Source organism: Narcine bancroftii, chromosome 3, assembly GCF_036971445.1.
Source record: "Narcine bancroftii isolate sNarBan1 chromosome 3, sNarBan1.hap1, whole genome shotgun sequence".
NCBI classification, from domain to species: Eukaryota; Metazoa; Chordata; class Chondrichthyes; order Torpediniformes; family Narcinidae; genus Narcine; species Narcine bancroftii.
In genome coordinates, this window is record NC_091471.1 from 201,091,590 (window position 1) to 201,119,088 (window position 27,499).

At 38.0% G+C, this 27,499-nt stretch overlaps 1 protein-coding gene and 2 long non-coding RNA genes across 6 annotated transcripts in view; 2 read left to right on the plus strand and 1 right to left on the minus strand.

Moving 5' to 3' along the window:
• LOC138758023 (uncharacterized) overlaps positions 1 to 477 on the minus strand; it is a 120,243-nt gene extending 119,766 nt beyond the window's left edge. For all 3 annotated transcript variants that reach the window (XR_011354065.1, XR_011354064.1, XR_011354063.1), the window contains exon 1: positions 1 to 477. This is a non-coding gene — a long non-coding RNA (uncharacterized lncRNA).
• On the plus strand, positions 267 to 24,763 carry tma16 (translation machinery associated 16 homolog). 2 transcript variants are annotated; one of them, XM_069926292.1, is made up of 7 exons: positions 267 to 374; positions 6,001 to 6,110; positions 8,386 to 8,423; positions 9,054 to 9,138; positions 14,025 to 14,173; positions 22,666 to 22,708; positions 24,153 to 24,763. In XM_069926292.1, the coding sequence occupies exons 1-7, from the start codon at positions 372 to 374 to the stop codon at positions 24,301 to 24,303; spliced, it is 579 nt and encodes a 192-aa protein (XP_069782393.1). In that variant the 5' UTR covers positions 267 to 371; the 3' UTR covers positions 24,304 to 24,763. The 2 variants fall into 2 exon arrangements, with proteins under 2 accessions (XP_069782393.1, XP_069782394.1); XM_069926293.1 differs by lacking the exons at positions 22,666 to 22,708; positions 24,153 to 24,763 and adding an exon at positions 17,665 to 18,009.
• LOC138758020 (uncharacterized) lies at positions 15,387 to 17,626 on the plus strand. The gene is made up of 2 exons (XR_011354061.1): positions 15,387 to 16,066; positions 16,101 to 17,626. It is a non-coding gene; the product is annotated as an uncharacterized lncRNA (long non-coding RNA).
• Positions 24,764 to 27,499: the final 2,736 nt, after the last annotated feature.

Below are 27,499 nucleotides of genomic sequence, written 5' to 3' on the forward strand. Positions count from 1 at the left end.
ATTTCCTCTGCTTTACACACAGGGAACTTCCGAGCGCTTGTGATTACTGAGGTGCACCGTGCTCTTTTGCACAGCGTATTCCTGTCACCACAGCTGATGAAGATGTCGCCGCAATAGCAGGCGAGAACTTTTTTTATTGCCAGTATGGGATAGCAGAAGTAAGAGCTTCAAGAATACTGAGTGGCCCCGACTCTCTATTGCTCACCCGTGGAATAATTTACTCGCCGCAGTTGCCGGGAGACGAAAACGACTTCCTGTCGCGCGCGGGGAGGGGGTACCCGCAGCACTTCCGGCAACCACGAGGTGCTGAGCAGCAGCAGTTGCCAGGGGACGGGAATTGAGGGAGAGGCTGCACTTCCGGCGGTGGCAGAATGGTGAGGATTGAGGCGTTGGAGGGAAGTGTTGCGGCATGTTGAGGTGGGGGCCTCGGTAATTGGCGTCTGCAGCCTGAAAGCAAGTTGGTGTGCAGTTGAGCTAAAAAATAAACTGCTGGAAGACCTCAGTGGGTCGAGCGGCGTGTGGCTGGGCTGGGGGAAGGAAATGTCGACGTTTCGGGGTAAGGTCCTGCATCAGGATTGAGGGGAGAGGAAAGATAGCCGGTATAAAGAGGAGAAGAGAGGGGGTGGGATTTAAACCGTCCCAGCAGGTTGTACACGGACTGAAGGGGGAGCTAGGGAAGGGTCAAGTTGGGAGTGGTAGGTAGGAGCAGACAAGGAATAAAAAAGTTGTTATATGAGGATGCAGATGTTGAAAAACAGAACATAAAATGCGCTGCTGGAGGAGCTCAGTAGGCCAGGCACGTTATGTCAAAAGATGTTGGAGTTGCATTTGTCCAGGCAAGAGTATTTGTACAAACAGGAGAGTGACATCGCCTTTGTGGACAGATGTCACGCCAGATGAGGTTGGAGAAGGTCATGTGAATCTTTGCCTCACCAGGAAAAGTTGCTCAGATCCCCAAGTTGCGATGAGGAAGGAAAGGTCGGAACAGATGTTACACCTCTTATAGGAAAATAAAATGTCAGGGATTAGTGAGTGATAGGTCTGGAGGGATGTGTAGACTGGAGATTTGTGGCAAGTGGTCACTGCAGTTGGTGGAAAGGATGGAGAAGGGAAGAATGTGATTAGTGATGAGATTATGTTGGCAAAAAAGTGATGATATGGCTGGTTGGGAAGGCTGGTATGGTGAAAGATGAGCTGGTTAACTGCATTCTGTTTGGAGGAAGGGGGTTGGGAGCTGGAGTCTGAGAATTGGAGGAAATGTGAGAGAGGACTCCACTAACTACTGTAGAAGGGAAGCCATTTTTCCAGAAAAAAGGACATTTAAGATGTTCTGGAATAGAAGGCCTCATTTTACTGCAGTAGAGATTGAGAAAGGGATGGGATTCTTAGAAGAGAGAGAGTGGGTGGAATTGCATGTAATCAGATTTGGCTAGGGTCCCAATCACTTGAGTTGAGATTACGATAGAGGCACAACAATATGAGAGCAATGTTCATCATAATTGAGTGATGTTGTGACTGTTTGAGGAATTGTTTTAAGTTTTTAAATTTATTTGTCTCAAAATACCTGGTAAGTGAGAGGTATCCTGTGAACAACCAACAGGTTATCTCTAACATTCATATAGTTGTGGAAAGAGCACAATTTACAGAGTATAGGATTATAATGAAAAGGAAGATCAGTTAGCATCAAGTAATGTTAGCATGATGGCTGTGGGGAAGGAATTGTCTTTCTGCCTGTGAGACCATGCTTTCACATTATTTAGCCTCCTACCTGATGGGAGGAGGGAGATGTGCATGTGTCTGAGGTGCAATGGATCTTTTGGTATCTTGACTGTACAGCAGGAGATGAAGTCCACAGAGGAGAGAACAGTTTTATCAAGTTCTAAACTGCATTTATTAATACCTGCAGCTTCTGAGTTTGAGCAGAGCAGCTCCTATTTCATGCTGTGATGCATTCAGCAGGTATAACTTGTTGAGGGACAAGAGAGATCTGCCAAACGTAGTCTTCTGAGAAAGTAGAGATGTTGGTGTGCTTTCATGACTTGTCCCAGGTCAGGGCACTGAAGATACTTTTTCCTAAGAATTTGAAACTATCTAGTCTTTCAGCTTAAGTGCCATTAATGTGGATATAGCTGTGGACTCTGTCTCCTCTTCTGAAGTCCATCATTATATCATCATACCTTATTGACATTGTGAGAGTTTGTCATCCTGGCACTAAGCCACTTGACTGTCATCTTTCCTGCATCATGTGTCATTGTTATTTGATATCTGGTCCATTACTGTGCAGTCAATGGCAAATTTGAAGATGCACTTGTAATGGTATTTATGGGCTTGGGTATAGAGGGAGTATAGTAAGGGGCTGAGTACATGTCTTTGAGCACTGTCAGTATTGAGTGTTTTCCTGAGGAGATGTTGCTTTATCCTTGTCTGGTTGTCTATAAGGCCAGAAGTCAAGGTTCCATTTGCAGGAGGTCGGGGACCTGAGGCCTGCATCCTGAAGTTTGTGAATGACTTTGGCATCTGTGGTATTGAAGGCAAAGCTGTAGTCTATGAATAGTAACCTAACATGGGTATCCTTGGCATTGAGGTGTTCCAAAGCAGAACGGCGAGCTAGGGAGACGGATATTTGAAATGGATCTGTTTGGCCAAGAGGCAAATTAAAAGTGAGTAATTGCTGGCTGGTAGGCTTGAGTGATGACCAGCCTCTCAAAGCATTTCATGTTGGGCACCGAAGTTGCTGGTCAACAGGCCAGTTATGCTCTTCTTTGGTACTACTGTGATGGTGGCCTTCTGAAACAGTTTGGTTCTGTGTTAAAGTGGATTTAGGTATTATTGGGACAAATTATGAAGATAAAAATATAACAGGATCTGAGAATATTTTTCCTTGGTAATATATATGAAGAAGATGTGAAATTGAAGTTGGATAAATATCAAAAAAACTTTCTTAATATAGCAATAGCAGTCGTTAAAAAATGTAACAGTGACGTGGAAAACAGAAAATTTTACAATGACGGACAGATGAAACACTGAAATAAAAAATTGTATACCATTAAAATAAATTACTTGTAATTTAAGGCATCAGATTGGGAATTTTTATAAGATTTGGAGCCATATATGGAATTTGTTAATAAAATCCCATTCACATCACCAACTCCTCTCAATCAATAATCAGGAGATACAATAGTTACATCAAGAGAATATGATTAGTGATTAATATATACTCTAGGTTTTTCTTTCTTTTCTTTTCCTCTTTGGAGGAAAATATAATTTTTTGTATCATCTTGTATTGGATAATGTGTATTATCTATACATAATTGAATAATTATTTGGTATTGATACAAGTGATAAATAAAATTTTCAAAAAGCAACAAGTGGAAACTTTGGCTGTTGTAGGGAGAGGTTACAGCCATAAACTGCTGCAGTCCTTTAACTTAAGTTGTTCCTAAAATCTTTGGCTTGGCTTCGCGGACGAAGATTTATGGAGGGGTAAATGTCCACGTCACCTGCAGGCTCGTTTGTGGCTGACAAGTCCGATGCGGGACAGGCAGACACGGTTGCAGGGGAAAATTTGTTGGTTGGGTGTTGGGTTTTTCCATGGTGCACAGCTTGGAGGGGAAACTGCAGGGGGAAGGATGACTATGCATCTTCTGTGGTTGTTTTTGGTGATAGGGCCGTATAGATTTGGGACATTATTGCTTGAGTAGTCCAGGGAGTAACTACAGTGAATTTGTCACCAGTATGCACTCCAGATATTGTTTATGCTGTTGCTTAGTAGGAATGATCATTTAGATTGGTAAGTGATCATTTGGGTTGCTTTGCACAAGATGGAATTAAACTTCCTAAGTGATGTTGGAGTTGCATTCATGCAGCCAAATGGGAGTATTTGATCATATCCTTGACTTGGGAATTGTAGACAGCAAAAAAAAAACGTTTGGGGAGTCGCAAGGTACGTCATCCTCTTCAGTATCCCAATCTCAAGCCTATTCTTGCAGCCAAAATATTTATTTATTTAACTGATTCTTTGGAATTCTGGTCAATGGTAATTATGGTGGGGCAGTTGTATAGGGCCCTGCTGAAACATCACCTGGAATATTATGTTCAGTTCTGGTCCCCAAATTTGAGGAAGGACCTACTCGCTATAGAGGGAGTGGAGTACAGATTTACAAGGTTGGTTCCCAGGATGGCAGGATTGACATACGCTGAAAGGTTGGAAAGACTGGGCTTGTATGCAATGGAGTTTAGAAGGATGAGGAGAGACATGATTGAGGTATAAGATTATCAAGGGGTTAGACAGGATGAATTCAGATTACATGTTCCCAACATTGGGAGAGACTAGGACTAGAGGGTCTAGTTTAAGAATACAGGGAAGGCCCTTTAGGACAGAAATTAGTAGAATTTATTTTACCCAGAGAAGTGTGGATCTGCGAAATGCACCACAGAGGGTGGTGGGAGCAGATTCACTGGATATGTTCAAAAGGGAGTTAGATAAGGCTCTTGTGGGCAGAGGAGTTGAGGGTTATGGGGATAAGGCAGGAAATAGTTACTGATGGAGAATGATCAGTCATGATCCGAAAAATGGCGGTGCTGGCTCGACGGTCCAATTGACCTACTCCAGCACCTATTGTCGATTTGATGTTTGGACTGTTGTAATGAGATTTGGTGCTGCTAGATGCCTATACTGGTCACCCGTTTACTGATGAAATAGCATTTTGTTGATAATATTTTCCAAAATTCCAATTGAATGGTAGATTAAAAATTGTTCGGATTGGATAAGACATACTTGGCAAGTTTCTGTGTTGTTCAGTGAACGCTAATGAAATTGTATTGAGTTTACACAAAATTGCTGAGACTGAGCAAGTCACAAAGCATTCTTTTTATAGCAAAAATGCATAACCAATATTTCAGGCCCAAGCCTTTCATCAAAGATATGAGCAAATTGCAGGCCGGCACCTGAATAAAATGATGGGGAGAGGAGCACAGGCTCTCTGGCAAGTCATAGGTGGATGACTTTGTTTTAAACTATGTTTCAAGGATCGATTATTTGTAAGCTGTTGATAATAATTCAGAATGCATTGGTGGGGGGAGAGGGAAAAGAGGGGTGGGTTAAAATTGCAAGCTATCCATACAATGACGAGATCTAAAATCCTAAGAATTGAAAGAACAAGAAAAAAATCTGAGTCCCACTCCCAACTGCAGCTTGCCAGAAAAATGACAGTGACAAGAATACATATAAAAGTTTATAACAGAAATTAATATTTTTCCTGTTGTTAATAGCAACACCCAGGAATACAAACCTCAAATTCCGGGAGAAACCTTGAAATATTTGCAATCCTAATTGTACTGTTGGTGGCAGCATTATATTGATGCAACATGTGCTTACCAACAGCTTAGGAGATGTTTTGTGCAACATTTTCAATCCAGCTTGCTAATTTACCAGTAGATACCCTGGATATTGTTTTTATTCAGATTGAACATGTATGAGAAATAATTGTTATCAATTACTCCTTTAACATGGATGTATTTGCATTTATCAACCAAATATTGCATTAGATAAAAGGTCAATTAATTGTAATTTCCTCAGTATTTTGCTAAACTACTTAGAGGCAGAACCAATAACCTGTTTATATTAGATCTTTGGCTAATCTTTCTGCTATTTTTGTTGCTTTTAAGTAAATGAACAATGAAGAAAACATCTGTTTCTTATAATGAATCCATTGCAGCCAGTTCGATAACAATGTGCCTTTTACCATGGCCAGTGTTTTTAGCCTGTAGTCATATTGTAACTGACACATTATCCATTTAGATTTCATCATAAGATTTACAAAATAGGCTGGCACACTTTTAAAATAATACAAATAATCAGGTTATTGCTTCAATAAGAGCATAGAAAGTCTGATTTGTTGAATAATATATCCTACTTCTCATGAGTTGAGAGGACTTAGAACTAAATGTTCTGATGCAAGACCATGCAGTGCCCTTTTTAAGCAATTTTTTTTAATATAGCCTAAAGCACAAAAAACTAAGAAAGAGCCGGAACACAAGGTTATTCATCCATACAGCAGAAAGGCTGCACAGCTTGTACGGGAGACCCACAAGCAAGAAAAGAAAGATAAGTATGTTATTTGCTCCCTATTATCACATTGCTTCGTGATACTTCAGTATTGATTTTTCTAATTGAAAGTGCTATTTTTCCTAGGTTTTTCTGCTTGCATGTATGACTATACACCAGCAAGCATTGTTTTCCTGTTTGGTCTGTGTACCTTGTCATACCTATTAATAATGCTAATGGGTGTATCAGATTTGTAGAATCTTGCTTTCTATCAAGTAATGGGAGTATTTTGTATTTCTCTGCATTGAATCAATATTATATTATTTTAGAAGCAAATTCTTTGATGCCATCTCATGAGGTTTATTTTTCTAAGCTGATTAGTGACAAGACCAATCACTTGCATTAAATCTTGGTTCGTTAATAATTGGCTGTTTGATTGAATTGTTTTTACTTTGTGACTGCTTGTTTGATTGAAAACATTCTCAATCCCACCACCACTGTGGACTTCAATCACAAACTTCGTAGAAACTGAGGGGCTACCAAAATTTCAGAGATGCAAGCTTTCAGGTGCATTTTAAGCTAAGAACATAGCTGGGTGTCCAGATGGACAAAAGATAAGGTCATTATTTTTGCAATTTTTATGTGTAAATTTGCTGACATATTTATTTCAGGTAAAACAAATAGTTATAAAATACAGTCGGACACACGAAGGATCCAATTCAAACTTTAAAGCAGGTTTGGGCTTGCATAGAACCATCTTACTTATGTTCCTTCATTCTTTATGCTTTTGAGCACCTTCGCTCTACTGCAACAGCAAGGGTGCCAGTGGCCAACCACTTCAGTTTCACATCCCATTGCTACATTGACCTGTCTGACCATGGCCTTGTGTGCTGTCAAGTTGAGACAACTTGTATTGGAGGAACAGCACTTTCTGTCTGTCTCTACGGTCTCCAGCCAGACAGCATTAATATTGATTTCCAATTTCTGTGAATACCCTTTCCCTGTGACTCTCTCTCTCTCTCCTTCATCCCTCTATTTCTCATCGTCTGCTCCCCATACCCTTTCGTTCCTTCTCCAATCAGAGAGCTATTTTTCTCTGCCCTCTTGCCCCCTCCCCCTATCATCTCTCAGCTCCTTTCTCTTCTCTCCCCTATCACCTACTGGCCAATAGTCTTCCCCCTTCTTCTCCCCTATACAGATGTCTGCCTGATTTTTGGTGCTCCTGAAGAAGGAGTCTGAGCCCAAAATGTCAACTTCTTTGTACTTTCTAAGCATGCTGCATTACTGATGGAGTTTCTCCAGCACTTTTATGTACTGCACTTTTTGTTTATTTCACATTACCTTTGACTGGAAACCTTGACAGAAAGTTGATGGCAATTTCTGGTTGACAGTTGAGGATCATGCATTGTATAAACATGGCCAAATTAAAATACTTTTTCTTGTAATAGGCCAGTGTTTTTTGCTTTTTAGTCACAATCTTTGAATGTATTTCTCAAATACTTTTTTCCATTATTTCTACTTGAGATTGTCTCAATCTGTACCATTGACAATTCCTCTATTGAACCATAGAACTTAACAGCACTGAAGGTGGCCATTAGGCTACTGTAGCTTCCCATTTTCCAACATTCACAGATGTAGATATTTCATATCAGATTTTTTCTCTACTTTATAAGGCAGAGGCCAGCTGACTGAAATTGACTGATTAACATGTAATGCAATATGGTGTATTTCTGATATTCTTTACTGTGTGCTTATCAAAGTCTTAAAGATCTTGTATGTTATTCCTTGAGCAAAAATCAGATATTTTGAAATGTATTCAGAATGAATGAGCCTTTTTTCTGTTCTAAATGTTCTAAAGTGGGTGATCACTAATAAATTGTAAATGGTTTCTTATTACAGATTGACCCCTAGTTACGATGTCCCGACATATGATATTTCAAAGTTACGATGCTTCTTTTCTGGCTTTTTTATTTGTTTTTTTTAAGCCAAATCTTGTTTTTTTTTCATTTAAAAAAAAAATCTCCCATTATTTTACTTGATTTCAACACGATAATTTCATCTTGCCCTGAAAGTATGGGTCTACCTGCATGTTCAATTATGTATTAGTAAGTGAAAAAGAATCTCACTACTATGTGATTAACATCAAGCTCCTCATAGTTTTTGCTATGAAGTATTTGAAACTAGCAATAGAGCAGATCATGTACCTAATTAATATTTTCAACTCTGTCAGCAAGGTTCCCTACCTCAATAGCTTAGTTTGGCATAAAGAATTATTGGTTCTTATCTTGGTCCAAATGAGTAATTTTGCATACATCATCTCATCTTCATTTTCTACCCAGGATAAAGAATGAGAAGGCCTTGCGTCTAAATGCAATTGGTAAGATATAAATTATTGTTTCTACTTGTGGTTGGAAATGAAAGATCATTTTCCTCTCTGGAACTGAGGGACCTACAGGAAATTCAATAGAATCTCAATAGATGAGATTTATCTTTATTATAGTTTTTTTTTGGTTTTACTATATCATTTAATGACAAGGCAGCTCACGCTGTCAAAAAGCACAATTTGGACATTACACTGATGGGTAGACCTGTACACTTTGTCTTATTGGTCCTCTCTTTTTACTCAGCATGCTCTTTCATAAACAACTCTGTTTGCTTTACTGTGTTAGAATTAGACTGATGAAACAAGCCAATTAATTGAGCCAGCTACATCTTTTCAAATCCTAGTTACTAGATTTTAGTTCAGCAGATTGAGTATTATAATGGTGATGAGAAACATTTCACACTCACTATTATGTCCTGTAGTGTTAGATTACACCACCCTTTACAAATAATAAAGTATTAAAGTATTGTACTAATCTGATCAAGGGTGGGGACTGTATGACTATATTTTTCACTTTATATTGTAGATTTATTAAATAGTTTTGTATATTTTAAAAATGGTTTTGGTATTCAAGTAAGAATAAAAAGGCTGAATATTAATGCTTTTAAAATTGATTTTATGTAGGTGAAAAGCTACTGTGGTTTCAAAGTCATCTGGAGCCACATAAAACTGAATACAGTAAGCAGGAAGCCTGTGAGATCGTAGAAAAGTAAGACAAGAGTGCAATTTACAGCTTTAATTTTCTTTTGTATAGAATTGCCTCCCATTTATATATTTTAATTAGTTTTCACTTTTGTGTAGTTTTGGAATTGGAATGCTGGAAATTGAATTGTTCAAGCCAAGATTTCACTTGGTACTTTTAATTCCTTACTGTTCACAGTCATACCATAAACATCACATGGTTACTTTGCTTTCTCAACAAATTAATTAATCAATTTCATGGCAATTTCCTGGAAGCAATAGATCCAAATGTTTAAAATATTGCTAAATGAAGCTATGCAAATTGTTGCAATAGCATTCTAGAAGAAATTGTTGGCAAAAGAATGTTGCCAGTATCTTTAGCTGCAGGGTCCTTGTGAATTTGTGAACCTTACTCTTGGAAATTCTTATTCTTCTGGCATTATATATTGTTTAATTTTTAAAAAGACAGTAAGGCCAAGTTAGGGAACTATAGGGCAGTGAGCTTGACATCAGTAATCAGAAAATTACTGAAGGGATTCTGAGGGACAGGACCCACCAGGATTTGGATAGGCCAGATAGTCAGCATGGCTTTGCGCATGTCTCTTAATCCAATGGAGTTTTTCTTCTGAAGAGGTGTAGTTGAGGATTGATGAGAGTAGGGTAGTGAACATTGCATACATGGACCTTAACAAGGCCTCTGATGAGGTCCTGCATGCCATGTTAGTCTGAATTATTAGATCACATAGGATCCAAAGGGAGTGGATCCTTTGGATTCTACATTGGCTTCATAAAAGGAGCCAAAGAGTATAGTGGAGGGACATTGCTCTAGTTGGAGGCCTGTGAGTTGCAGGAGCCAGTACTGGGTCCACTTGGCAGTACTGGGTCTGTGTTAATGATTTGGATGGCAGTGAAGTTAACATGACAAGCAAATGTGCAGGTGACATCAAAATTGGCAGTGTTGAGAACAGGGAAGAAGGATATCTAAATTTACATCAGGACCTGGATCAATTGGGGAAAATAGGCCAAGGAGTGGCAAATTGAATTTAATCTGACAAGTGGGAGGTGTTGCACTTTGGTAAGTCAAACCAATATGATAGTTCAATAATAAATGGTGGCACACTGGAGATTGTTAGACAACAGAGAGACCGAGGGATACAAGTGGACAAGGTGGTGAAGTGGGTGTTGGGCTCTGATGGGTCAGAGTACTGAATTCAAAAGTTCAGACCTTATGATACAAGACATTTGTAAGACCACGATTTCGATTACTGGGGCAATTGTGATCACTCATTTGTCGGAAAGACATCAATATTGGTAGAAGTACAGAGGAGATTCACCATTGAGTTACCAGAACTGAAGGTTTTAAATTGTAGGGAAATATTAGATGGGTTGGGTCTTTATTCCCAAGAATATTAGAGGCTGAGGATTGATTTTATAAAGGTTTATAAAATCATGTGGGTGTGAATAAAGTGAATACTCATTATTTTTCCTAGAGTAGATGATTTTAGATCTAGAGACCATAGGTTTAAGATGTGAGGGGAGAGACTTAAGTGACAACCTTTTCATTCAAAGGGTAGTGTGCAGCTGGAATTTACTGCCACAGGAAACTATAGAAGCGGGAACAATTTTGATATTCAAAACATTTAGACAGATATATCAGTCAGAAGGGCTTAGAAGGATCAAATACAGGAAATTGGGACTAATCTGGGATGCCATTTAGTTGGTGTAGACCTGTGGGCCAATTCTAATTTTACATTAATGCATTCTGAGGAATATACTCATTCTAATCAGTGTCATGACAAAGTGACCAGGTTCGTTTTTTAACTTTTACCATCTCTTTCCAACTTTGCAGCAGTGAAAGTGAGTTTGGCTCTTCAATCCTCAATCCATCTTTGTTTATTCATTTATTAATATAATTTAATTTTGGTGGAAGTGCTGTCTTGGGTAAACTTGTACCTCTCATTTTGTTCGTTTTAGATTGGTCACAGTGTTTGAGCTACCGAAAGAAAATAGACACACACACCGAGAGCAGTTCAGTTTATACAAATGTTTATTACAAATTCAAAAGCTGATTTCAAACTACAATATGCAAGCCCTTCCCAACTATACTTATCAAAGCCTGGACTGGTCCCAACTGCCGAAGTGAGGCAACGACTGCACACTTGTAGTAGGTTGTCAGGGCGCTGGTAGCAGCTTCTCCACCTCCCCCGACCGGGATGTTGGCTGGACTCTAGAAGTTCTTCTTCTTGTTGAGAGATGTTGCCACCTCTTGGAGAGTCTCAAACTTCAGCAGCAGGACCATGGCTTATATTACCCAAAAACTGGTTACCCAAGCACCTATTCCCAGCACAGCAAGAAAGATAAGCGTGCAAGCTAGCATGCTAGGCTTCTATCGAATAACATAATTTTCAGCTTATCACTTTGAATACAATGGTTTATTTTGCATCAAGGCTAGGCCTCTGACAGTCTGTGACCAAAACAAGCAGGAAGATTAAATGTTCTTGGTACACAGCTGTCCTTTCGTCAGATAACAGCATCTCTGGCCCCTTGGTGGAATTTAGCTTATGTCTGCTGATTCTAAAAGACAAGCAGGTTCTCTGCCTTGTAGAAGCAAAGGCTGCAAAAGTAAAAAAACACGGTTTAAATCTTCCATTACAAGTGCCTCATATGCTTTAAGATCATTTGCTTTGTTCTTCAGAATTGTGTTATCAGAGCAGAAGCAGATTGGGGAAAATTCATACTCATGACTTTTGAGAATACTCCATTGTGACCCTAATGCTATAACCATGCACTGTTGTTCTTCAGTTTAACTTGTGTTTATTTTCTCTGGTAGAGCCAATAGTACACTTGAGCTTGCATGTTGTCATCTCTGGAGCTATCTCAATTCATTTGCCTGCTTCCTCATTATTTCTGTCTTAAGCTTCCAGCTACAAAATGTTTTGTAGTTATTATTTTTTTTAAAGTATTTTATTGAAGAACTTGTACAAACAAAAAGGGTACAATCCAATCTGTATATCACTAAAATACATAAATTTAAATCATAATTCATATTCTAAATAGTATATACCTTAGGAAAAAAACTAATAATACAAAAGAAGGAGAAAAGAAGAAAATAGTAGAGGAGAAAAACTCAAACCCCTTTCCTAACCATGTTGTCAGATGCTATATATGACTGGTATTAAAAGAAAAATGGTTTTAAAAAAATAACATAAGGAGCGTGGAAAAAATACAAGTCAAACAATTTAATTACATTGGAGTAAAATTATAAAGTAATATAATGAGTCATAAATGGCCCCCATAACTTCTTGCATTTTGTGTCTGAATTATTAATTGAATACAAATCTCCATATTCAAACAGGGCATGATGTCACTCAACCACTGATCATGAGTAGGTAGGGCAACATCCATTCAATTAAGTAAAATTGCACGTCTTGCCAAAAGAAAGGGCGAGACTCTGAACCAGAGATAAAGAAGAATCATTCCCTCCCGTTGTGCTGAAGAGGAGCCACCAAAGGATTCGGTGTTAAATCTACATTGAATATTTTTGATAAAGTATGGGAATCCTCTCTCCTGTATTTTTCTAGACTAGGACAAATCCAGAACATCTGAATAATGACACTTATCTGCTCTTGCACCTGTCACACCAGGGAGTCGTATCAGATTAAAAGCGAGACAATTTAGCCTTGGACAAATGCACTCTAAATACCACTTTGAATTGTATTAGACAATGGCGAGCATATAACAAAGAGCTATGAAGAGCATTTTTTTTTAACCCTCTTTACATGACTTTTTTAGAGAGGGTATTCGAAGCTTTAAGGATCTGTTCATTGATGTATATTTTGCATCATTTGAACAGATTACTGCTAAATTTAACTTACCAAATCTTAATTCTTTATATTTGCTGGCATTTTTATATGTCTGGCATTTTGTTGAATCACATTTCTAATTTTCCAAGAGTCTGAATCAACATTTGTAGATGAGTTTTTTTTTAACTTAATGCCTTCTCGTAAAGATTTAATATCTATTATTTACGAGAGACTTGTATTTAAATCAAACTTTGTTAATTAAAATCAAAAATGCTTGGTAGCAGGATTTAAATTTGACTTTATCAGATGTGGATTGGGATACAATTCTTAAGTAGTTATTATTTAGCTGTGATTTCTTTGTTTGGAAAACTAAAACTACTAAATCATCTGTTGTCATAGACTTCACAATCTTTATTTCTATTTAGGCTAAACTATTTTGTGAACCTTCCAATTTTCCACTCCTAAATCATCATCCTCTTCACTTTCAAGCACTTTCTCTCCACAACCTTCCAGGACTTTCACCATTTTGGGGGAAATGATATCTTCAAATAATTCATATTGTTCCAAAATGAATCCTACTTCAGGTGAATTTGCCAAATAAGTTTATTCATGGTCGTACAAATGCATTTCTAAGATAACCCTCAAATATACAACATCTTGAAGCGGTGAAAACTGTAGAACATCGTTTCTAGATGAGTAATCCTGATGACTGGATTCTGTTTCAGTTAATTAGTTAGTTCAGTTAATTTGCGCAAAAAAAGATGTCTTAACTAGATAGTCACTTGCTATACTCTGGAAAATGTTTGTCTTACCTATTATTTCTCATCTGAACCTAATTCAGCAGTTGTTTGAAGTTAAAAATGTGTTCAGTGCATTGTTTGGAGACTCTTGCATTGGTATTTGACCTAAAGATATACACTGAAGAACTGCAATAGATTAAATACCAGAGTAAATCATCTCTGTTTGCTAAGTTGTGTGGCTCTATTTTAATGAAGTGAACAAGTGAGTGTTATTTTTTGAAAACTAACTATAAAATCCAGGTGAATGATTTGCAATTTTTATTGTAGTTTATGTACTTAAGATTCAAGAAAGTCTTCTTTCTCCATACCAGGTATTTGCACAGATTTGATACCGAGTTAGAACAAATTGAATTGGCAAATAGCATCAAAGGCAGAAAAGGAAGACAGCACGTGGCTCGTGAAGCCACTTTGAAACAAACCATTGAACATGAAAGACTTCAATATGAGGAACATGGTTTTGGTAAGTGGGCTTGGTGCATTAATAAGGCCTGTTAACACACAATATTTGGGACAAAGACACATTTTTCTTTATTTGTCCCAGTGCTCCACAGTTTTAAATTTGTAATCAAACAATTTACATGTGATTAAAGTGCACATTCCAAATTTTATTCAAGGTTATTTACATATATATTTTGGTTGACTATGTAGAAATTACAGCACTTTTTCTACATAGTCCCCTTGTTTCAGGGCACCATAATATTTGGGACATAGCAATGGTATGTCTATTAAAGTAGTCATGTTTATTCCTTTGTTGCAAATCCCTTGCATGCAATGACTGCTTGAAGTCTGTGATTTATAGATATCGCCAGGTGCTGAGTATCTTTGGTACTTTGTCAGGTCTCTACTGTGGCCATTTTCAGCTCCTTGATTTGGGGATTTGTCCTCTTAAATTTTCTCTTCAGCATATGGAAGGCATGCTCAATGGATTTAGATTGGGTTACTGACTTGGCCATTCAAGAATGAAAGCCTCCTTTGTTGCTTTAGCAGTATATTTTGGATCATTGTCTTGCTGTAGGATGAAGCGCTGGCCAATGAGTTTGGAGAAATTTGCTTTGAACTTTGGCAGATACAATGTTTCTGTACATCTCAGAATTCATTTTTGCTACTGCCATCAGTACTTACATCATCAATGAAGATAAGTGCACCAGTACCTGTGGCCAAGCCATAACACTCCCAACACCAAGTTTCATAGATGAGGTGGTTATGATTAGGAGCTTGGGGAGCTACTTCACTTTGCTTTTGCCATCACTCTGATATAGGTTAATCTTGATCTCATCGGTCCACAAGACCTTTTTCCAGAATTCTGCAGGCTCTTTTAAATGCTTCTTGCCATCTGTAATCTGGCCATTGTGTTTCTGTGGCTAACTAGTAATTTGTATCTTGCAGTGTAGCTTCTGTATTTCTGGGTCTTCTGCAGACAGTTGTCATTGACACATCCACATCTGCCTCTTGTAGAGTGTTTCTGATCTGTCGGACAAGCGTTTGGAAATTTTTCTTCATTATGATGAAGATTCTTCTGTCATCAGTAGTGGAGGTCTTTTGCCTATCTCTCCGTTGCAATTATTGAGCTCACCACAATGTTCTTTCTTCTTAATGATGTCCAAACAGTTGATTTTGGTACTCTTAAGGTTTGGGCAATGTCTCTTACTCTTTTATTCTTGTTTTTCAGCCTCATAATGGCTTCTTTGAGTTTCATTGGCACAACTCTGGTCCTCATGTTGAAAAATAGCAACTACCAACTCCAAAGGTGATCAAAAGCTTAGAAGCAAGCCTAGCTCTTGTATACCTGTACCAATGAAGCAATTAAACATACCTGAGTATTTACAAATACCTGTGAAGCCAAATGTCCCAAACATTATGGTGCCCTGAAATGGGGGAACTATTTATTAAAAAGTGCTGTAATTTCTACATGGACAAACCAAAATGTATACAAATATCCTTGAATAAAATCTGCAATATGCACATTAATCACGTAAATTAATCACTACAAATTTAAAACTGTGGCGCAATGGGGCAAATAAAGGAAAAATCTCCTTGTCTTAAACATTATGAAGGGCACTGTATTATGCTCTTGTATTTTGTGATTTGATGTGTGTATGAAAGTTCAATAGTAAATAAAGTTCCAATGTTTCTACAATCTGGGCACACCCCAACTGCCAACTTCAGATGTATTTGATAAATTTTTTTATTCCAGATTTTAATGGAGCTCAGGATTATGATTTTAATCTTCACTCTTATGGAACTAGTGAGGTCAATTCAACCTTTGACATCTATCATTATGTAGGTCATGGCTTGTCAAAACCTGAACTTAATTTCCCTGAATTTTAGATGCCTTTTACAGAGAGAAGCACCAGTTGAGTGGTGCATTATGTAGCACCACTCATTAGCTTGAAGCCACAGGACTAAAACAAAATTCTCAAAGCTATAACTGTAACAGTTATTGGTACTGAAACAGAGTGTATGATGAGACTGCACAATCCAAATTTATCTCTGGCACAGTTGAGTATTAATTTATGCTTTAGTTATTTAAGCAGTGCAATTAAAATGATGAAGAACATTTGCAACTGTTACAGCTGTTTAAACATTTGGTTGCAAACAAAATTTCAAGGCCTCTAGGTGAGTTTGTTGCACTCTTCAGAGACTTTAATGAATTGGGTAGATTTTTAAACAAATTAAACTTCTATTCAGAGCAATTAATCAGCACTGTTAACACTTGAGAAACCCTTACTTAAAATGGCTACTTTTTTAAATAGTAATATTCTTTTTTAATTTTTTTATTTTTCACACTATGAACCATACTGACCAAAATACACACAAACATTTTCCTCTTGAATATACACAGTGTCATTTTCTCCCCTTTCCCCCCTCCCTTCCCTCCTTCCTTCACCCCCCTCCCCACCCACTCAACGTTCAACATATACGATACATTAAACAATGTCATCACACAATGAAAATAAACAAGAAATTTGTGTCTTCTACTTTTACACACTGGATCAGTTCATTTCGTCTTCTTCTGTCATTTTATGGGGTGGAGGTCTGCGGTAGGCCCTCTCTGTTGTGTTCCATGTACGGTTCCCAAATTTGTTTGAATACTGTGATGTTATTTCTTAAATTATATGTTATTTTTTCCAATGGAATACATTTATTCATTTCTATGTACCATTGCTGTATTCTCAGGCTATCTTCTAATTTCCAGGTTGACATAATACATTTTTTTTGCTACAGCTAAGGCTGCTAATATTTGGTTAATGAGGTACTTAGTGCCTGTTCTTGTCCTGATGAGTTGTTCTTAGTTTTTGCTTCCCATTTCTTTCCTTGAACATCAGTCATTTTTTATCTTGCCTGTCGTGCATTTAAAGTCCAAATATACTTTAGAATTGGAATATCTGACTAAATCTATTAAATTTGTCAGTGAAAGGTTTTCATTAATCTTCACCTGGTCTTTCCCTTTTGGCTTCTGCTGTGCAATAGAATGCTCATTGAAAAATCTGTAAATGCAAAGTATGCAAATAATGTAATACAGGGAGAAAATAAGCTTGTCCTGTTTGTCCTTGTATGACCATTTCTAAGTATGCAAGGTAAGATTTTTTTGTGTGAATATGGTATTGTGATTGACTTTATTTTGACATGTTCTTTTGAGCTTATTTGAAAGGTTTGGGGTTAGGGTTAATAAAGTTTCATCTTTACCCAAAAAAAATGAACAAAGTTCTACTTGTTCTCATAATATCAGATTTTTCAAAAATAATATCACTTTTTACACTGTGCATGTTATGTGGAAGAGAGGAAGATTTGGCTGGAGGTGGAATTTTATTTCAAAATACTTAATGGCCATGAATTATTTAGAATGTACCTGCATGAATTATTTAGAATGTACCTGACCTTTAAATTTCAAATAGTAAATATTTGACCTCCATGTTTGTATGTATTATGAGTCTAATTCTTTTCTTCCAGATTCTCTTGTCATAAGAAATCAAATTCAGCCCAAGAGAAAGCAATTTTGCCCTGCTCTATCTTGCTTTTGTATTATTAGTCTTTGATAGAATTTTAATAAAGCTCTGCTCCTGAAGGATTTTGGAGATAAAGAAAAACTAACGTAGCTTATTATGGGCCTCAAATCTCCACATTTATAATAAAATACTGTACTATTCTTTGTTGTTGTGGATGCACCTCTTTTATCCTTCCCTGTATAGAGAATTAAAATGGCTTGTATTTTGTATGACAAAATGGCTTAGAAGAGAATCATTCAGCAATGATTGAGCACTTGTGTTCTGACAAAATACATGTATATAAATGAAATCTTCTATGCCTTGATTTACAATTTATTTCACACAAAAAGCTGCACAGAATTGTATCCATTAAATATTAATAAGAAATTTCCATTTCTGGAGAACTTCATGCACTTAGTTGTTTCTTTCAATCACTGGAAAGAGATGTGGATGAGCAATCATCCTTTGAAATACAGCCTACATAATGCACTTGCGTAGTTATTTGGTAGCATTAGGCTGTAATAATTGCCAGGTTTTCAAATAAATTGCTTATATTAACTGTACTCTTATTTTTAACTGTGCATTCGTTAAATTAAATAGGCATCTGTTCCAAATGGGTAAGAGTGTAAAGGGTCAGTACTACAGGAGTAAATCAAAGTAGTTTAATAACCACTGACTGAGGTATCTACTATCTGGTAATCCTTGTATAACGTCTTGCTATACTATTATTAACCTGCCTTAAAGTGGATTTAAAAATGTGAATATAAAAATACAGGCAATTCATGTCTGTTGATTAAAAACATGAACATTTATTATTGTCTCCCTCTTTCCAGTCGCAATGACATAAATTCAGTATGCCCCACATCCGATGGATATCTTTGATAAAGTGTTAGTTTAAATGTCACAAATACCTTTGTTGTAAAGACCTGCTCAGCAGAGATAGAATACCTAAAGGTGAAATGCAGACCTTTTTACCTGCCCAGGGAATTCTCGGCCACGCTGATTGCCGCAGTTGGCATTCTGCCTTTGGCCAATGAAGGTGAAGCCATGAAGGAGTTTTATGGTGCTATCTGTAAAGCCCAGACATTCCACCCTGATGGTGCCATGATTGTAACTGGCGTCTTCAACCACACCAACTTGAAAACTATTCTACCATGGTTTCAACACCATATCAACCGCTACCAGAGGAAACAACACCCGAGATTGGGTGTACACCAATATTCTTGCACCTCACCCCCCACCATGGTCACTTGAAACACGTATCGATCCTGCTAAACGTGGAATACAGACCGCTGGCAAAACAGACAAAGCAAGTTTGCAGGAAGATTGGGAGGGGCCACAAAAGCATTTTAGGATTGCTTTGAGATCATGGACTAGGGATGTACAGTGGCAATATAAACATTGAGTACACAAACTCAGTGACTGGCTACATTAACAAGTCCATTGAGGATGTCATGGAGATCAAATACTACACAACCAGGGCTAACCGGAAACCATGGTTGGACGCAGAGGTCCATGCACTTCTCTGAGCTCGTGATGATTGATTTCAGGACAGGAGATAGTATGGCACTAGCATCCAATAGGTCTGAATTCTCCTGTGCAATCCACAAGGCAAGGTGTGGGTTTGCACAGAAGATTCATAGACAGCTGAGGAACACATGTTGATTGGGATCAAATTTATAACTGACCCCAAGGCAACCATGCAAGTGGAAGACAACAATGTCTCTCCACTGGACAGACTGACCATCTATGCACGGTTTGACGAGAAGAGCAGTCTGATGCCAAAGAAAGCTCTACCTCCTCCCTGATGAATGGGCCTATTGCATTGCTGAGGTGAGAACCCTATCCAAGGTGAACCCACGCAAGGCAGCAGAACCTGATAAATATCTGGTTGGGTACTGAAGGACTGTGCAGACCAATTGTTTGATGGAGGTACTTGTGGATATCTTCATGTCATGTCGTTGCAGCAGTCCATTGTCTCCGCAGGTTTCAGGCCAGCCACCGTGATCCTGGTACCAAAGAGAGCGACAACTGGCTTCAATGGCTTTAGTAGCACTGACCTCCACCATTATGAAGTGCTTCAAGCATCTGGTTATACAACACATTACAGCACACCCCCCCCCTCCCCCCCAGAACCGCTGGACCCGTTTCAATTTGCCTACGGAGAGATCTTCCACTGTTGATACTATAGCCATGTCCTTTCACTCCATCCAGACCCACCTGAAGAATGACACCTACACCAGGCTGCTATTTATTGATGTCAGCTTGGTGTTTAATACGATCATACCGCAGAGGCTGGTGGAGAAACTATCCTCACTGGGACTCAGCACCTCCCTTGTGATTCTGGACTTCCAAATGGAAAGACCAATCTCTCCGGGTCAGCAACAAAATGTCGAACACCATCATGCTGTGAGTACTGGCGCACTTTAGGGATGTTCTCCGCTTGCCACTGACCCACGAATGCAACACCAGATCCAGCTCCAACAGCGTCATCAAGTTTGCAGAATGTACAACAGCAGTTGGCCCTCATCAGCAAAGATGAGTCACACTGCAGAGAAGAGATGGAAAATCTCATGAAATGGTGCGAAAATAACAACCTGAATCTCAACGTGGATAGGACAAGGGTCACTCGCTCACCCTCCACTACACATCAATATCTTGGTATGGAGGAGAGTGGAGAGCACAAAATTCCTCGCTATCCATTAAAAAAATTAATCCTGGACAAACGTCACCTCCTCACTTGTCAGGAAGGTACAGCAGCGACTGCACTTACAAAGACAGAGGCCGGTAAAGCACCTGGCTGCCTTCCTGTCAATTTTCTATTGAGCGCTTCCTGGCCAGCTGCATCACAGTGTATAGTACGGATACTGTAAAACATTGGATTGGCGGTCAATTCGCAGGGCCATGAGAGGATCATTGATGGCTCCTTCACCCCCATCGGTGATTTACCAAGTTTGATGTCTAAAGAGGGCTTGAAAAACCAGTGATTGCAGGCAATTCTTATACAGTGCACAGAATTTAACATGTATAAAGTTCACCAGGCTTGGTACTTGAAAGGTAAATGTTTAACACTCAGGAAGTTTCTTGTAGGATTTGCAGAGAGATATTTGTTGCTCCAGGATTTCCACTGCTGAGGTACCACCACTAGTCACCTCAGGACCTCGCTGATGAAACTTGCCCCATCAGTGTCTTCAAGATGGTAACCTCTTTCTTCAAGCTACCACAGAGTTCCATTCCTTCCTCTATTTCAAGAGAAACATCAATCAGATAGCACTTCCAGCCATCTACTGCTCTGGAACTTGCTTTCATCAGTTTCAAACAGTTTTCCCTGGATTGCACTTTTCAGTTACTTGTCAGTGTCCCACACACTGACTGTCTGACTGAGCTGTTAACTCTTGCACTCTTCCAATTTAAACTCCAAAAAGAGCATGTGACTCATGTCTTGCAAAACCCCCACCTTCTCCAGCAAAACAACAGGAGTTCTTTCTTCTTCTCAAGTTGTTATCTTAGGTAAACAATCCAGAATTGACCTTTCTGTGAGCACTTTGCGAAAGGGTACAGATAGACAGCATGACTCCAGCAAGACAATGGTCAAGGATTTTATATGAAGTCAGTTCAATTAATGTCTACTTGTGAAAGGTGCTTACATTCTCCAGACTCCAGAGATCTTGCAATGTGAATTCTTCAGTCTTTCAAATAAGATCTGTTTTAAAATGTGTGTATGTGACCTACTCTAAATCTTATAAATTCTCCCCAAATATGAATATTGTTACATTGGGAGCTCCTGTGTTTGGAAACTTAATGTTATAGTATGTTTATCAGGTCCTAAAACCATCTATGGTTTTCTCAGGACACTCAAATAATTATGTTGAAAGTTGTTTAAATGCTATCTGCCTCTATAGGCAGTCAGTCTATTATTCACCATATTTTGGGTGGGAGTGAAGGGTTAGATTGATGGTGGAGTAGATTTATATTAGGTCGGCAAATTGTTGTAGGCTGAAGGGCCTGTGTTCTATGTTCTAAGTCCTCCAAGGTGAGCTTGTATACTAGATTCTTGAATTAATAATTTTGACCAGCTCTGGTGTCATTACCTTCTCTGATTCAGATATATTAAATGTATTTATTTGCTTTTTTTCTGCATTGGTTTATGTCTGAATGCCTTCACTGCCAAATTATGACTATCACTGCATAACTATATCAAGTGAGGAATTTATTGGTACCTTTTGATTGAGGGAAGAAAAGAAACTTGTCAAGTACACTTCTGATTAACCGAAAACAGATCAACTGAAATTCCAAATATCCAAGTGTTTTTTCGGGTGTGATGTGATGTAATAATTTGAAAAAGTTTTTTAGGGCCACCCTGGCCCATTCCCTTTCAAATCATCAAATTATTCTCAGCTAAGGTTAAAAAAAACTATCCCCTCAGTATTATACTGCAGTTCCTTCTTTAGCTTCTGCATATCCCCAGCATCAGCTTCCGAAAAATTAGTTCTAATTGTGGATACTATTTACATGCAAGATGTTGAAGATTATTTTTCTCACAATAAGTGGACCATAAATAGCCGTGCTGCCACTCTCTCCCTGCCCGTGCCATTCCCTCTGTCAAATACTCTTTTTGAGGGGGTCACTGAAATTCTGCATTGTCCGCCAGCAAAGTTTCAGCAACCCCCCCATTTGATGGAGAGCGAGGCTCGGGCAAGCAAGGAGAGAGTACAGCACAGGCAGGGAGATCTCGGGTTCCCGGGCAGCAGCGGGGACCTCGGGCTCCCTGCCAGAAATGGTGACGGTGGTGGGGATCAGCAACAGTCCATTTAAGTATTCTGATACTACTGGTCTGCTTAGAGAAAACTTCCGAACATTCAAAATATCTGCTTAACTGAGATCGGTCTGGTCCTAAGCATTTCAGATAATGGGAAACTTAGCATAATATACATTTAACTTATTGTGAGTTTTTTTAATTCTGCAGAGATTCCTGATATTATCAATGTAAAGCAGCTGAAATTCTTCAGGTAGGTTTATACTGTGTTTCGAGAATGTTTTCTCAATTTTCTACCAACACATTTAAAAGTACAATACATGCACTGTAAAGTTTGACATTTTAGGACTTTAGCTATAGGCTAAGATTTCATTTAATTTAGACAAAACATGGTTACAAGGGTCCATGCTACGCAATTGACCCACACCCCCTAGTAAGTTGGAAGGGTGGAAAGAAACCAGAGCACCTGGAGGAAACTCGCGTAGACACGGGGAGAATGCACAAACTCCTTACCCCTCAGGTGCTGGCACTGTAACTGTTAGGCTTACCATGCTGCCCCCTGTGGACTCCAGTTTTTGTTTCATACTTTGCATTTTTAAATATCTCGTCAAATGGATAAAGATAAATAAACCTGAGTTCCTTAAATTGAAGTTGAAGCAAGTTCTCCAATTTAAAAAAAATTAAAGGAAAATTACAGATATATATATATATATATATATACACACACTAGTTATATAATATATTAACAACTGAATACATATGTGTTCTATTAGTTTATTGGTAATGATAGGGTGAACATAGAAGATACTCTAGTAAAATGATAGAACCATAGGAAGTGTTTGCAGTGTTGTGATATGGGCAGCTATAGAAAATGCCATGATATTACACTGATAACTAACAAAGTAGTAACTCAGAAGAGGAGCCTCAACTATTTCAGGTAATGGGATTTTATCTTAGTTTCAGAAGAATTGTTTTTCAGGAACAGAACCCAGTGAATAACTGTATTCTGAATACTTTTAACTTTGTAACTCTAGAATTTACTGATAAGATTGTTTTGTAGGAATTTAATTGGATTCATCTAATTAAAAAGCAATTAAGTGCATGCATGCAAGGCACCTTCTCATTCATGTTAATCTCCAGAATTCATGCTATCTAGGCTGCCAGAATAATTAAGTGGCAGTCTGCTTTTCAAAGATGAATAATTGGCAAATTGCTGAATTTATTAGTAATTTGTCATTGTGTCAGCTGTGAAGAGAAAATCTTGTGTACCCATAGATCCTTTTTATTAATACCTAAAGCTTTACACACCATTATCCACATTCCTCTGTGGATGAAAAATCTTTTAGTGATATGAAGCTCAGCAAAATTTCAGAACTATGAATAAACTGAAGAAAAATATTCAAGCAGAAAACCAAATCTGCTATTTAGAGAATTGCTGTTGGATTATGTAAGTATACTTGTTTAGATTAATTGGGTTCTTATGGTGCAGTGTCTCTTCTAAACAGTAGTTCTCTTAAAAATAATATTTTCACGGATCCTTGCTTGAGCAATAAAACAAATTTAATGCACAGATCCCAGAGACAATATTAAGTGTGATTCTTTTTTCAAAGCAAGCATTTTAACTGAGTCATACTGTGCATGGTGAATGGAAGATGCCACAATTATATTTTCTGATGCAATTTCTTTTTTCCATTAAGAGACTGGGATGGAGATCTTAAAAAGCTTCCAAACATCAAAGTGAAAAAAATCTCAATAAAAGATTCCGTTTCTACCCAGAAAAGAAGCAAAAGTGAAAAAGACGTAGACTTGAAGGAAAAACAGAATCAAGATAATGTCATAGAACATTAAAGATCAACAAAATATCCAATTTGGGATAAGCCACAACCAGCTGATGAACAATGTGATTGTCCGCTTAGGCAGCACATAGTTAAAGTGTTCACACCTCATTCATCAATCTTGAGGAAATGTACTCATTCCCCGCCCAGATGATAGCCTTTTAAAATACAATTTCATGCAAGGTGATTTTCTTTTAGGAACTTGGGATTAATATGTTTATTCCATTTTGAATTGATACCCTAGTAAATAATGACACAGTAAACTCAGTTATCTGAAATTCAAGCAACTGGCAAAAAAAATTGCAGGAAATAAATGTTTAAAAAAATACAAAAGTTTAAAATTGCGCCCTTAGTGGTTAATTCACCAATCACGCAACACTTATCTGGCATCTTCCAATCCCCACAGGTGCCAGATACCGGAGGTTTTACTGTATGAGCATGCAGGTTTTAAATAAAATTTTGCCGTCAAACTCTCCAATCTCTCTTTTTAAATGTTCTTGTGTATTTCCTAATATAGAATATATCCTGAAGCTTTGTTGATGGGTAGATAGTATTTGACAAATTCACTGGAATTCTTTGAGAATATAAGTGCAGTGGATGGAGTGTGGATGTTATATACTTGTGGTTCCAGAAGATATTTGATGAGGTGCAGCACACACATCGGGTTCCATGAAGTTGGAGGTAATAGCATTGACAAAAGTTGGGATAAATTGTTGTTTCTCTGGTTGCTATTAGTGGTGAGCAGAGTGGACTGAGTGTAGCATAGCTAAGTTTTCTGATATTAAATGGAATAAATATGGAAATTGTGGAAAGATATAGAAAAGTGGATGAGCAAGGTCCTGGCAGATGGAGTACAATTGTCAAGTTTATTGTCATCTGATTGTACCGGTTCCACCAACGAAACAGCATTTTCCAGTCCTTGGTGCAAAAACTGTAGACATAACGCACATACAGATGTACAATGAATATGCTGGGCAGGGTCTTAAGGTTGGCCACTTTCCTACTAATGGATCTTTTTATTTACACCATCATGATTTTATACAGTTATATGAAATCTCCTTTGTACCTTCCCTGTACAAAAGGGAATAACGTGCTTCTCTCGATTAAAAGGCCCTTCATTGCTGGTATGATTTCAGTAAATTTCCTTGAGGTCTTAATACTCTTTTAAGTGTGGCCTGAAACTGGAAACAAGATTGTTCAACTCAAATTTTAATAAAAAGATCATTGAAACCCTGTAAGCCTATGGGAGGTTTAAATATTCTAATTCCAATATGCTTTTAGAGGGGAAATATTGTAAACCTCAATAGTTTATGCAGTATTCATCCATCTAACCAAACAGTCTGCCCACTCATCTCAGTTGGTGCTAAAGATTTGTGTACAAGTGGCATTTTTGTATTTTCCACACTTCACTTCTGCAGTTGCAAACTTCAGGATCATTTTGAGAATATAAAAGTCTACACTGATGAAAATGATTTCTTCAACATCAGCAAGCCTAAATTTTCATATCAGAGGAGAAAGGTTTAACAAAACCTTGGAGATCCTTATTAGTTTTTGGGTTTTAATTGATGACGTAAGAAATAGCCTGTCTTTTATGGCTGATCTGGCTGTGGTGTCAGCTCCACTTACCTGCTTTCCCCCATAACACTTTAATTCCCCTACTCAACAAAAATATATCTGTCTTAAATATGTTCAACGTGGGAGCCTTCACTGCATCCTCAGGCAGAGAATTCCAAATATTCACAAATCTGGGAGAAATAGTTTTTAAATCTGCTTCCCTGGATCTTGTGGCCAAGTCACCTAGTTCCAGTCTCACCTATGAGTAGAAGCAACTTCCCTTCTTCAATCATATCTATTCCTTCCATGGTTTTACATGCATCTGTAAGATCCTCTCTCATTATACTAAACTCCAGAAAATGCAGTCAGAGATGACTTGATCTTTCCTTATAGGCATATACCTTTAGTTCTGGAATCAGCCTGATGAACCTCCTCTGCACCAACTTCAAGGCTAATGTCAATGAAGGGACGTTGCAAATATCACAGAAAAAAATGGCATGTAAGATGAATCAACATTTCTTCAAAGTAATAAAGTTATAATTATTGTAAGATAAATTTAAAGATTCCAAATAATTAAATTTTGATTGTGATTGCATTTTAAGTTCTGGAAATGGAAATAAATAATTTTAAGTCAATTAGAAAATGTAGAAAATCCAAGATGGCACAAATAAGCCCATTTGGATAAAAATGATCTTGTGAATATTATTGTTAGATTGACTAGTAATTCACTTCTCCCACCTCATGTTAACAAAGAAGCAGATGGAGCAGTTAAAAAACAAAATTTGTAAAAAAAAATGATCAATTTAGTAAATTAGAATCTTTATGTATTCTAGTTGTGCGTCCTTTGCAATTGAATTGTGATAATTTTTTTTTAAATCGAGTGATACTTTTTTTTAACAGCAGTGAAAAGTGAATTGGCAGTCCACTGAAAAACATTGCTTGTCAGATAATCAACTTGATATAATTAGGAAGCATCAGAAGTCTTATGAGCAAGTAATGTCTTTGTAGACTGACATTCTAAGTGTATATTTAACTAATGCAACAAGCAATTTTTACCATTTGATATTTACAGCACACAGTAGGAAGACATTCTGTTTCTATTAATTCTTTGCTGGAGCAATCCAACTTAATATCATTCCATTTTCTTTCCTATTGTCTGGTCCAAATATTCAAATGGCATTAAACGACAGCCTAAGATACCCTGCAGTAAAACATACTGAACTATTTCACGTGAAAAAAATATCCTCCCCAGTTTACCATAATAATTTTAAATTTATCCCTCCTCTGTCTTATTCAGCATTTCTTTTTTCTTTCTTTTTTCTTTGGCTTGGCTTCGCGGACGAAGATTTACGGAGGGGTAATGTCCACGTCAGCTGCAGGCTCGTTTGTGGCTGTCAAGTCCGATGCGGGACAGGTAGACAGGTTGCAGCGGAAAATTGGTGGGTTGGGGTTGGGTCTTGGGTTTTTCCTCCTTTGTCTTTTGTCAGTGAGGTGGGCTCTGCGGTCTTCTTCAAAGGAGGTTGCTGCCCGCCGAACTGTGAGGCGCCAAGATGCACGGTTTGAGGCGATATCAGCCCACTGGCAGTGGTCAATGTGGCTGGTACCAAGAGATTTCTTTAGGCAGTCCTTGTACCTCTTCTTTGGTGCACCTCTGT